Below are 13,735 nucleotides of genomic sequence, written 5' to 3'. Positions count from 1 at the left end.
GGTTTTTCATGAAGGAATCTACCAAGCAGCCCTTCTGATCAAGCCCCAGTGAAACAAATGAGTGGTGACAGCTGAAAAGTGAGAGGTCATGGGCGTTTGTTTCTCCGGCTGTGCAGAGTATAAGGAATTTATTACCTTCCGCTGACAAAACGTTGAGCAGTAATTGACTTTATGGCAGCCAGTGCACTCGTTCATTGCTTCCCGACCACAGTTTACACAGGATTGCTGTGACAATGCAGACACAGAGGCTAAGTCAATGGGGAGGAAAGAAGCACTCTCTCTTGCAAAGCCTTGAGAGCACAATATACATGATAAAGGGCAGAAGTGATGCACAATTACAGGAGTCCTGTGTAGGGAATACTTTTATTAAAAAAATAAAATTGACTCTTGCCTACAGCAACTGAGCACTTGGAAGTATTAAACGGCACTTCCGTTCCATCCAGTCTTTCTGAAGGACCACAAGGAAGCCAAGGCTATACTAGTCAACTTGGGACTCAGCTGAAAATAAAATGTTTTAAGTGTGTTTTAAGCGCAACATACAATGTGACACTAGATGGCGATGTTACAGGTAGGTAGCCATGTTGGTCTGCCATAGTCAAAACAAAATAAAAAATTTAAAAAAATCCTTCCAGTAGCACCTTAGAGACCAACTAAGTTTGTTCTTGGTATGAGCTTTTGTGTGCATGCACACTTCTTCAGATGCACTTCTTCAGTGTGTATCTGAAGAACTGTGCATGCACACGAAAGCTCATACCAAGAACAAACTTAGTTGGTCTCTAAGGTGCTACTGGAAGGGTTTTTTATTTTTTAGATGGCGATAGCGAGCCTAATGGAAAATTCAATGTATTTTTTAAAACGCTTAAAAAAATTTTTTTTCAGAAAGTTTTTTTTATATGTGTGTGGATTTCACATTGGAGGTATACCTCTGACTTTACAGTTGTGAAGACCTTATGTAGCCAAAAATATTCAAGTGTTTATACAACAGACCAATTGTGGATTTTTACCATATCTTCTTTAATATTCCATGTACGCAGGAAACAGTATATCCCAATACTTCTTCAAATGCACATATGGTTCAAAACAAGGTTAGATATGAATAAACATGTTATTAATTTAAGAACATAAGGAGAGTTTGCTGGATCAGGCCAATGGTCCATCCAATCCAGCATCCTGTTCTCACAGTGGCCAACCAGGTGCCTGTGGAGAAACCTGCAAACAGGAACTGAGCGTGAGACTACTATCCCCTCCTGCAACACTCAGTGACCAGCATCCAGAGGCATAGCTCCTCTGGCAGTGGAGGTGGAACATAACCATCATGGCTAGTAGCCATTGATAGCCTTATTATTATTATATTTACAATATAAAACAAGACATTGAAATTATCTATATGAAAACAGTTTAAAATGGTATTAAAAATATTAAAAAGGTTAAAATCACCTCTAGCTAAACAGAAATCAAACACATGTAACTTCTGTATGACTGGGTAGGTTTGCATAAGCAAGAATTGTTCAAGCAGTTTTAGCGTATTAAAAATATAACTTGATTATAGGTTTCAAGAGCTATTGCATTTCATGCAAATTCTGCAACCTTATGAATGTTTATGGGTGAGCCTTGGAGGAAAAAGTGGGATATATAAATATTATATATAAAATAAGTAAGAATTGTACGGCTTTATGTACAGTTGTTGTGAACCACTTTGATTTATTTATTTTAATGAATTAGCTGTATGTATTTTCTTAAATCAATCAATTTATGCGCTGTTATTGTGTGACTGAGTTTCAGATTGCTTTTTATGTCTGGCTGCTTTGAGCACAGGTGGATTTGTGGGAAATGCTGTATATAAATAAATGGACTGCGTCTATGACTCAAAAGAAAAGAAAAGAAAAAAGTCCCACTTTGTTCAATGAGGCTTATTCCATAGTACACGTGCTTAGGTCTGCAGCCTGAACCTGATATATGGAACAGGACGGCCCATAAGAGGGCTCATTAGGCTCCTGCTTTCATCGTGTCTCTAATGATGATGGATGCAGAAAAGCTTGCCGCATGGCCATTTGTGGGGGAGGCAGAAAACAGTGGCAAGCACAAAGTCCCAACTGATTATTATTTTTTTAGCTCTCATTATTTCTAAGCTCATTTCATGAATTACTCCTCTTCACATCTCAAAATACCAATTCCAGGAAAAGATAGATAGAGATAGATACTGTAGATAGAGATAGATGATAGATAGATAAAAACACATCAATTGTAACTTTGCTTCCTCATGAAAAAGAAAGTTTGGGGTGGGGGGTTGAGAGAAAAAAAAAGCCAACATCATGCAAGGGAAATGTGTGCAGATAGGTTGCAGGTTCACAGCTTAAGTTTCCAAAGAACAGGAGGAATTGACCTTGTCATCACCCATCCTTTATTTTTCTTCAAAAATGCGAATCTTAAAAAAATGACCTCTTCAGGCTTCATTTTCCCAGTGTAACTTGCTCTCAGGGACTCTTGAGCACTGCTAGTTCTGACTATGGGACACAAGCATGTGCTGAGAGAGCTCAAATATGAAAAGGGGTAAATAAAAATATATATATTAGATAAGTAAAACTCATGAATACAATATGGTGCTGAACTGTGAATAATAGAACAACAGTTCTCGATCGTCAAGGTGAGGTAACAAGAGCCTACAACAGAGGGAGACAATGTGGTGCCCTCCAGATGTTGTTGGACTACAACTGCCATCAACCCTGACCATAGGCCAAACTAGCTGGGGCTGATGGGAGTTGTAGTCCAACAACACCTGAAGCGTACCATTTCCTTTCCCTGGTCTGTAATACTGAAAAACTGGGAGAATATCCTTCAAGAATAAACAAAATAGAAAATTCTTTCCAGTAGCACCTTAGAGACCAACTGAGTTTGTTCTTGGTATGAGCTTTCGTGTGCATGCACATGAAAGCTCATACCAAGAACAAACTCAGTTGGTCTTTAAGGTGCTACTGGAAAGAATTTTCTATTTTGTTTCGACTATGGCAGACCAACACGGCTACCCACCTGTAACTTCAAGAATAAGAATACTGAGAGTCATAACTTTTTAAGCTGAAGGCTCTGCATTAGACCATTTCCCCCCTATCTGCCTTTTGCCAGCCACTTGGAAGAACCAGGAGCAGGTGATGAGGGAGGGGGTGGGGGAGAGCTGTGAGGAAGCATTAGAATAAAGAATTGATTAAGCATAACTGCATTTCCCCCCCATTCACCTAAAAACAAGCATTAAATCCTCAGGCAACACTTTTAATACAACTGGTGGCGGCGGCAGCGGGGGGTGGGGAACGGGACACTGCTTTGGAGAGCTGTCAGTATGTCTTTTGGTTCATAAGATCCCATTAAAGTGAGCAAGTTCTATGTACTGGGGTGGCTTGTTCAAAACCTGAACAAAAATAAGGACGCAAGGAATGTTTCCCAGCTCAATCTGCTTATAGCTCATACCTAGGTGTGATTAACAACCTGGTATAATTGAACTAGGCCAGCACAGGAAGGGATTCTTGGCAGTGAATAAATTGACATGCTGTGAAAGCATTAACACAGGCCATATTTAGTGCAGATGGATCCGCTAGCTTTCGGGCCCAACTGATTCACACTCTCATTATCACCTAATTTGTTTGCACCATCTGCTTGCAAATTATCTGCAAATCTTGAAATATAACAGGTGCCAGAGAATTATATACCTTGATTTTAGTGGGGGGGGGGGGTACGGCAGCAACCACTCATGTACGCAGGCCATTGACAACCTGACACTGCGGCTTGTACAAGGTTTGATATACATGGGAGCGGCATATGGGACTAGGGCCAAAGTAGATGTGCCAGCAGGAGACCCGAGACTGGATCGCCTATGTTTTCTAAAAAGGCAAATGTAGCTGTAGATCAAAGCTATAACGTTGGGCGGGCTGGTTCAAACTCACCCTCCCTTGTACCATTTTCCTGATAGGTATTACAGCCTTAATTCTGCTCTTTGCCTCTCAGGGCAAAATGTCCTTGTATGGAAAGGATGACACACACACACACACACACACACCCCCCTAGCTCTAATCCGAATAAAGCCCCCCACCCTAGTGCATTTGTCTCTTGCAAGAGCCGCAGAACAGCCTGCTGCCTCATCCTCACTGAGCTGTGAGTTTGGGTGGGATCTACACTGAAGGAAGCAACTGGGATGTTCTCTGATCAGGGAATGGATAGTATTGCACAGACATCTCCCGCTCTGCCACCTTTAGTGCCAGTGGGACGCGCAAAGGAGTGGTTTCCTTATGAGTCGGAAAAAGGACACATATGCACTGTTTTAGCCTCCATGCAACTGCAGAAGCAAGAAACGTAATACTCATCAAGTGATACATCACGCCAGGAGGTGCTACTATCTACACTGTACCCAAATTTCAGAGGGCATTACTTGAAAGAGGCTGCACACTTTGAGCACACAGAGCCATGTGTGCAGCAGGGGCCCAAAGCCTGTTACAGGAGGCAAAGAGCACCAGCCATTTCAGAGCTCGTCACAGGGAATTCCCAGTTGTGCTTGTGTTATGTGACTGTGCCAGTGGTCTTGGCAGCAGAGCATCATGATACTGAAGCCAGAGTAAGAGAATGTCCCAAAGTCCACCCCAAGTAGACTTCATCACTGTACCACCAGGGGATTGGGGGGGCGGGCGGGGAGCAAACCAAAACTGGAAACGCATAACATTGACAGACAATGACAAAATTGTTCCAGAACAGAACGGAACGTTCCTGAACTGCTGTTTGATAGCAGTGCCTCGTGCTTACCTTAATGATGATTTCTGTTTTTCCATCTACATCTTCAGCTTGTTGAAATAACTGGCCCTGATACTGCTAAAATGAAAAAGACATTGCAAACTTCAGCTTTATAGACATCTCAGGCTGCTCTTTGGAGTGTAGTTATATGAACCCATTAAAGTGTTCTGCTGCTATATAATCTTCTGTTCAACAACAACACTCCTGTGAGAAGGGAACTTGATGTGATGCAGAAGGGCTGTGATGAGGATCTCCTGTGCAATCTTTGCAAAGTGAATAGAAGCTGCAGGGACCTGACACTGGTTGGAGCCAAGGCATTGGTTAGCAGCAGGAGTGAACCTGCTGTTTAATATCACCTGATTAAAAGCTGCTGTTTGCCCCACAGGGGGGAAGATGCAGGTACCTAGGTTTGTGTGTGTGCAAGAAAGGAATCACAAGGGCGTCCAAACATGCTGCTGACAAAATGCTGCACTCACAAAAGCTGCTAATTTGGACACAATTTGATAAACTTCAGAACAAGAAAAAGAGTATTAATGTTAATTTGAATTTCAGGATTTATCTTTATCATCTTCTCCCGTCAATGAGAGCTTCCTAGGGAGTACAGGTGCTCCCACTTTTCTTCCTGCCATTCTAATACATCTAGTTTGGTTTAAGTACTTAGATTCACCGTTCTCTGGTCTATATTTCTCTTTGAAGGGGTAGGAGACACCCAAGACAGTAGTTTAAAAGCTCCACCTTTAGGTTTGAAGCTCAGCTTTTACTATATTAATTTAGTTGGTGCTCTTCTTCCATATCAGGGCCCTTTAATCTACTATCTTCAGCCTGTAGTTTACTTTCTTTTATATTGGTTGCTATATCCCTCCCTTTCTTTGCTGCTTTGAAGAGTATCGTGGAGGGTATAACAGTCAATTTAACCTAAAAGTAGGAATAAACATATGAGTAGCAGATAACATTAAGTAAAGGAAGATTTGAGATGAAAGAGGGTGGAATAATAGATTATGCAGCTGACAAAGGACTACTTAGAATGCCTTGGAGAGATGGACTGGGAAGTCTGAGGATAAGAGATAATGGTGAATACCGTATGGTGTGTATATATAAGTTGTAAAAATGCATAAACAAAACAAAGCAAAAAAAGAACCAGAACAAGAAAATAGCATTAAAGAGCCAAGCGTGGGAAGCAGCATCATGACACAGAAGACAGAAAGCGACTTTCTGCTTTCTACTTGTTGGTCCAGCTTTGATTCATTGGATGAAAGTTGTTAAGATGATACAAGGCATTGCCTTGGTACCAGGCTCTGTGTAGATCACTACCGACAATGGTGGCCAGCAGCAATTCTGGAATCTATCTCTCCAGGATCTTTCACCTTCCTACATGTGACCCCTTGGTTGAAAGGGCCAGGGATAAAACCCTCCCCCTGAGCTTGCCTTGTCTGGAACCTCTTCAAAACCTTAAGATGCAGGAAGGCAACCACGAGGACCCCAATAGTAATCTAGCATCGGGGGGGGGGAAGCATTTTTACTTCTCTCCCATTGTTTCCAGTAGTTGGGACACAATGTGTTAATTTTAAAAAATCAAGAAGAAAAGAATGGAGGAGCGTGAGAGCGTTCCACTGCTCTCACTTCCCATCTGTCAACGACAGCCTGGCAGAGCATTGGATAAGGTGGACAAACCGCCTCCAGATTCCCCTCCCCTGCTTTAAAACTGTGCAGTTAAACTGGTAAAGGAAGTTTAGGTGTGAAAATCAAGTATTGCATAAATTCCAGTTCTCCATTACTCCACAAAATCTCCTTCCCCACCATCCCACCTCCAGTTAAAAAAAGAAAGAAAAAAAGGAAATGGATATGTCTGTAGCTTTGCTAATCTTGGAGGAATGTATTTATATCCAGACAATCTGTACATATGGTGTCCTCTTCCTCCCCTGCCTGCCCCAGACATTTGATTGATTGGTTGCAGTAGGCTTTGAGGTCTCCTGAACTCTTTCTTTGCTCTACCTGTTCCCCTTTGACAAGCTTCAAGTTGCCACAGGCTTATAATGAGAAGGAGTGCTGCCGCCATTGGGGTGATCCATCTTTATTTTGGCTTAGTTACCCATAGGAAGGCTTAAACTGGGGGGGGGGTTGGCTCATTAGGGGGACAAGTTTGGGTTTGCCGTAAGGTAGGGCAAAAATGCATTGCAAAATTTCACATGGACATTTTTTGAGCTATAACACTTTCCTCTGTGGTCTTAACTCAATATTCCTTTCACACCAAACCCTTTATTTATATACCCTTCATTCAGCATGGAAACACACAATAAATTCACAATGCAGGCAAGCTCCAGAGAGCCTTAAACTAAGCACAAGAACTCTGTTAAGCAGTGCTAAATAAATTAAGTTAAATGTATCAAGACTGGAGATACTAGCCAAAATTAGATTCAGCACCAGCCTAGGGTGTTAAATCTCCCGAGGAACGGTTCAAAAACAATCTAAAGCAAAGTAGATTTATCCAAGAGTAGAACCTAATACTTAAGCAGATTAAAGGCTTAATTTCAGATCATCTTTATGACCTGACATCACGGCATTTAAAGGTTTGGAGTGTTGTGAGTTTACAGGAACATAAAATGACCATGGCATAGAATCACATTAGGCAGAGAGGAAAAGATGGAAATCTCACACTTTTTATGATATACTTGCTCTTTAAGCCAAGAGAAGCAGCTTTCAGCCTTCAAACACTGTGCAACATAGATACCAGTATTAACACTCCCAAGTATTCCAATGCCATTAAAGTGTAGTAAGCACTGTCAAGAAAAAAAATGATTTTATTTTGGTTTTTTGCCTAGGAAGTAAAGCCAATTACCAGCACAGGTTTGACAGTCATGACTCATTTGATTGTTATAACTATTCCTAAGTTGTAGTGTCTGCCTCTACTGTATATTTTGGAAAGTTGTTTGCTCACTTTCCATTTGGGCACCTATTAAGATACCGCAACCCCATCTTGCATGATGGCTCCTGAGATCAAGGAACAGGTTTTTGTGCCATGTTGGGATACAATTGGATGCCATTTTGAATCAAGATGGCAGACGGAAACTTTCCAAACTACACTGATTTCAACCACTGATTTCAAAACTGCAATCAGTTTTGTTGGTTTCTTAGAATCCCTAAGCAACACCAGATTTGATGCTGCTTGGTATTAATAATTTGGCTTATATATTCATATCATTGTCTTATATGTTCATAGTGCCTTCTGTGCAGACTTTTAAAAGCCTGCTAAAAACTTTCCTATTCCGCCAGGCCTACACAGGCAATGAAACGCACAACCCTAACAATGGTCTACTGATGTTTGTTTTAAAACATTTTTTTTTGCTTTTTATTCATTTTAAACTTTTTAATGATTTTTGCTGTCCTGTTTTATGTTTTCTATAAACCACTGCGATAGATTTTTATGATCCAGCAATATATACATATATATTTTTAAAATAAATAAAATTGTTAAAGGCCTGATATTGGTCTCTATGCTTCAAAAAGAGCTTGCTAGTCAGAACAAATAATCTGTAAAAGTTGTGCTTTGCTTGGCAAGGAATGGGTTTGCCCACCAGTTTTTGTAAGGCTATTTTCTAAGAATGGTAACACAGTACATATAATGGAAATGCCTTGATCCTTGAGTTGTAGTGAAGAAATGGTGGGAAGGCTTGGTGTTGGACCTCACTGTAAATGCTGCAAGAGAAGCCCATGAGAGGCATTAGGTTCAAGGGTACCTCAACTTTGGATGCCTGAACACTTACATAGCAAGCTCTGTACATCAGTTAACTATTTGTTCTCAGGATTGTGGGGAGGGGTGTCAGTTACATTAAACAAAACTGAATCTCAATCAGAACTTCTTTCTGTTAACTCTAAGGAAATATGTGACATGTATGCATTTTAATGCGTATCTGCCAAAGAGCTGAACTCTGTGGCTTTTAAACAGACCCTAAAAACTTTTTGTATCCCGAGTTCCTTTATTGGATTTTATTAGTGGCTATATAGAATGTTATCTCTGCTGTGTTATTATATGCTATCCATTCTATTGTTGCATTGCTCTTAACATTTTAATCCTCAGCCAGTTTGCACAAGATTGCCTTAAAATGTGAGGGTAGAAATAAAAAACCAATATATATAAAAGCTGTGGTCATCGTGTTTCCACCCTATAATTACCTCTCTGCAGCTACGTATAACGATGCTTGGCATTTTAATCCACGCAAACTGTGCTGTGCAGACTAATCTGTGCTGGAGTTGGCATCTCTCTTTCATGAGACCTCCCTTCCAGACTAACAGTGCAATCCTATGCATAAATACTCAGAGGTAAGTCTCAGAGTTAAATGAGACCGAACCTATGTAAGTGGGTACAGATCTATAGCCTTAATTGTGTCATTTTTCCCTGAGTCAGGGAAAATTTTTGCCAGAAGCATTTTCCCAGCCCTGACAGAAAAGCTTTCCTGGGCTATGGAGCTCTTGGAAGATAGAGGATCCCTTGACACTTGTAATCCAATATTTACCGGTGGGTCACTGTTAGAATGCAGAAGGACACAGAAGTTTCTAGATGCACAGTTCCCAGGCATCCTTTAGAACACCCATAATGGTTAAACCAGTTAACACTAGGCTTCTATTTGTTGTGCAGAAATGCAGTTTTATCCAAGGAATGTTGGGTGCTGAGCTGGAGGGTCAACCTGGGATCAATGCCTATGCTCTGCTCTCCCCACCCCCAGCAAGATGTGGCTGTTTCTTCCAGTGTACCCCCCAAACCCACAGTGTGCTGGGCCAAATATGGTTGTCGCCCAGCTATGCAAGCCAGCACATCTATCTCTTGCTGCCACCAAGGCAAAACTCTGATTATTACAAGAGGGACAAGAGAAAACCGTTTCTCATCCTGCAGCAGAAGCCGACATCAAGCTGGAGCAGGATGAGAAATGTGTGCCACCTCCTCCCTGAAATGCTTTTACCTCAGAGGCAGAAATAAAATATGGTCCAGATTTTTCCACCCAACATTATAAACATTATTTACCCCTTCAGAAAGCCTAGATGTATGAAGTGTTCAATTATCTTAGAAAAATTCAAATACTATAGAGGAATGTTTAAAAGAAATGCCAGATTGAATAGTCACCTAACTACCTTTTTTTCTCTTATCTTGGGACGGCGGTTTCTGACTTTGTTTTATTAAAGCACATAACTCTGGAAGGTAATTACAACAGTCACACACCATATCCTCAGGCTCAAGCTGGTATATAACCTAACAGGAAGCAGCCTGGGTAGCAGCAATGTTTTTCATGAATGACTGGTGAGGAAACTATTGCTCTAACAGTCCTCATGTAATGCAACACCACAGTAATAGTAAAAAAAAAAGTAAGTAAAGGACCCCTGGACGGTTAAGTCCAGTCAAAGGCGACTATGTGCTGTGGCACTCATCTCACTTTCAGGCCAAGGGAGCCGGCATTTGTCCACAGATAGCTTTCTGGGTCATGTGGCCAGCATGACTAAACCGCTTCTGGTGCAGCAGAATACCCTGACAGAAACCAGAGTGCACGGAAATGCCATTTACCTTCCCGCCACAGTGGTACCTATTTATCTACTTACACTGGCGTGCTTTCAAACAGCTAGTTGGGCAGGAACAGGGACCGAGCAACGGGAGCTCACCCCGTCACAGGGATCCAAACTGCTGACCTTCTGATCGACAAGCCCAAGAGGCTCAGTGGTTTAGACCACAGCACCACTTGCGTCCCACCACAGTAATAAAGCACATTGTCTTACATTTCTTGAACTGCATGCAGTTGGGATGTGTGGGTGATTTCCTCCTGCTCTCCTCTTTATCTGCAGCCTCTCCCCTCACCTGCAACCCAACACACACATTCCAAAGGACCACCCAACTCTCAGGAGCAGATTTCCAGGGGGCACAGGAGGATCCAGAGCAATGGGGAGGGGGTGGCAGGAACCCCTGGCCTTATGAATGTAAACTCTGCTCTGTTGTTTAAAACCACAATTTTCAAGTTCAGGATTGTGATGTGGCACTGCAAATCCTCTAATGGGGGCTATGCAATGACAGCTATATATTTTTATGTGTACAGGAAGGAGCGGGATTAAATCTTTTTTGAGTCCCAGATAAAATGAAGCAGAAAAGATCATTTGACGGTATGAATTCTCCAGGTATCGAAACAGGAGAAAATGACTTCCGTGGCACAGAAAAGAGCAGCTTTTCTCTCTGCCTCCAATTAAATGCCTGCATTTATGAAACCAGCTTGTTTCATTTGCACTCATTAACAACTTAATCTACATGGCAATATTATCTCCTTCATATATGACTCGTAAATTTCCGGGTCATGAGTTGCTGTCTTCTTCTATCCAAGATGTTTAAGCCAATGAATATCCTGGAAAAAAGCCATTGTATGGTTCACACATCACTTGCACACTTAAGCTGGGTCTATAAGTATAATAGGAATATGGTGGGATTTCAGGCTGGGTGTGCCTGCCACTTCTGATTACTTCCCTCTGCTCCCCACCAATGCACAGGAGAAAGGTTCAAGTCTAGTCCCTTTGCCTGTCATGCTAGCTATCCATTTTCAGGAAGTTTTTAATGTAAAGGAGCATTCCAAAACAGCATACCCCGTGCCTGCAGCCTCAAGTGGTGCAACCCACGTTACCAGGAGCCTTTCCTTTTATTCTGCTGCGTGTGTAGGGCTAGCTGGAGCAACAATTGTGAAGCAAATGTAAAGCCCTGTGTTTGGTGCAATGTAAGGCACGATGCCCAGAGATACGTGCAAGGCATCAGCTGACAATGCAACTCTCAAGGGAGGAAAAAGGCATGTGCTGACCAGTCTTCGAACAACAACCCAAATGCCCTCTGTGTCGGGTTGGTAGGGTAGATTCCACTCCTCCCCCCTCTGCATTTTTTTGACTACTCCTGTATGTCCCCTGCTGTGATACCAGGAGGGGTTTTTTTTAGACCTTCAAAGCCTACCCACAAATTTGTATTATTATTATTATTATTATTATTATTATTATTATTATTATTATTATTATTTTGGAAGAAAAAAAAACTTTTTACTGACTGAATGCTCCCATCCCAGTGATACCAACATTTTTTTTTTGCACACACACCCAAATGCCCACCAACTTTTTTTTTAAAAAAATTACTGATCACTCCTATGGTCCCTACTGCGATTCTGGGGTGCCAAAATGTTTTTGTGATTACCCAGGACTTCCCCAAATTTTATCATTTTATTCAATCAATCAATTTAATTACATTAGATTTGTTCGTCTGTTTTTTAAAAAAATGACCACACCCACTTTGACATACAGCCCTTTGCCCCTGGTGGTTGATCACAAGACATTGAGACCACTGGCCCCTAAAAGGTAAAACACTCCTGGTCTAATAACTACCATCACGTCTGACCTCTGAGGTTCCTGGGGGATTTTTGGTCAGCAATCCTTTGACATCCCTGCCCAAGGCCATCGAGTGACCTTTGTTTATTATTGTATTAATAATTTTTTATATGCCATTCCATAGGAGTTCAGAGTGGCATGCCCTGAAATAAAACAAAAAACAAAAACAAGAAACAGTAAAATCCTAGAGGGCTCAAAAGCATTTTAATACATATTTAAAGTGTTAAAATGTCCTTCTAACACAAGCAGCGAAGTAGCCATTCAGATATTGTGGAGGTGGTAGTTCCAGAGGTGGGGTGGGAAGGGACAGATAGACCATAGAAATGGCCTTGTGCATGCTGTTACCTTACAGATAGCTGAAGAAACAGCAAGATCTCAGCTCAGGATTATATGGAGGAAGGTGATTCTTCAGGAAACCTAGCCCCGACTTGTTAAGGAATTTATAGGTCAAAAACCCTCACATAGAATTGTGCTTGGAAATGAATAGGTGCCAATGCAGTTGGTACAAAAAGAGGAGTGACATGAGTCTTATATCCCTGCATAGGAAGATTTATGGCTGGTAGCTGCTCCAAAGACAGGACTGCAATTCCAGCACTCTGTCCACTGCATCTCACTGGCTCTATGAAGTTTTAGCCACCGTGGTTGCATAGAAGAGTGCACAAATCGTCTGGACAAACGACCAAGGTTAGGACTAGGTAGTGGCTGGGGCTGTAGTGTCCTTATAGTTCCTAAACCTATTCCTATTACATAGTTTCTTTCCCCTGTGCTGGCTATTTTCATCTCATCCTCGTCCTGCTCCACTCACCCCAACCTTGTAAAAAAAAAAAAAATTAATGTCATTTTCTGTGAATGCCTATATTCAGTAAATGGTATAGTTGTGCAAAATAGTTGCAATGATTATTTATTCTGGCTACAGCCGGATTCTGTGAAAGTGGACCACAGCTTAGATCTGTTCTGGTAAATAGCAAACACCCGTGGATCTTGATGTAAAAACGGTGTTGTTGTTGTTTTATTATTGCTAAAGACAGTGTTACAATTTTCATTAAAATCAGACTCCAGTCATTCAAAGTACAGGTACTTTCTGCATCAAACTGAAGAGTACAATCTAAATTTAAGAAGTTCCATGATAGGCAGCCTTCCACTATGGCATAAAAGAAACTGTGAAGGTTATCAAATTGCCACCTGAGCAAGTCGGCTGCAGACTGATTTAGAGCTAGAATTGTGTTGTCATTCCACAAGCATAGTTACCTCTTTCCTCTCCACATCAGCTTGAATTTTTGCTTGAGTGACAGCAGCTTCTCTGTAGGAAGAGCTGGCCTGCTTAGCTTGCTCGATCAGCGTCTTCAGCTGCTGAGCTGTGCTGAGAAGGGAGTTGACCGTCTCCTCAAGGTACAGCCAACTCCGCTGCTCTGTCATTTCAAGACCATTCACCACGGAAGCCGATATGGTTTTGGTGGGGGTGGCAGGTGGCACAGCCAGGGCAGGAAGTGAGGTCAATACTGAAAATCAAGAGAAATCCATTAGGATACTTTGGTTCGAGTTTAATTGGAAGCTTACTGTATGGTAGCAACTTTAG

The 13,735-nt window shown here is 41.6% G+C and overlaps 1 protein-coding gene across 6 annotated transcripts in view; it reads right to left on the bottom strand.

Moving 5' to 3' along the window:
• Window positions 1-13,735, bottom strand: part of DEAF1 (DEAF1 transcription factor) — a 31,102-nt gene that overhangs the window by 2,858 nt on the left and 14,509 nt on the right. For 4 of the 6 annotated variants that reach the window (XM_033155734.1, XM_033155743.1, XM_033155752.1 and 1 more), the window contains exons 10-12: window positions 13,408-13,658; window positions 4,783-4,848; window positions 136-225 (exon numbers count right to left, since the gene is read on the bottom strand). In XM_033155734.1, coding sequence (XP_033011625.1) covers window positions 136-225; window positions 4,783-4,848; window positions 13,408-13,658 — 407 coding nt within the window. Of the gene's footprint in view, window positions 1-135; window positions 226-4,782; window positions 4,849-13,143; window positions 13,659-13,735 lie in introns of those variants that run through there. The other 2 variants (XM_033155760.1, XM_033155770.1) reach the window with 2 other exon arrangements.

Source organism: Lacerta agilis, chromosome 1 (genome assembly GCF_009819535.1).
Source record: "Lacerta agilis isolate rLacAgi1 chromosome 1, rLacAgi1.pri, whole genome shotgun sequence".
In the NCBI taxonomy this organism is placed as follows: Eukaryota; Metazoa; Chordata; class Lepidosauria; order Squamata; family Lacertidae; genus Lacerta; species Lacerta agilis.
The sequence above is the reverse complement of the archived record's forward strand: the minus strand, read 5'-3'. Positions and strand labels throughout refer to the sequence as shown.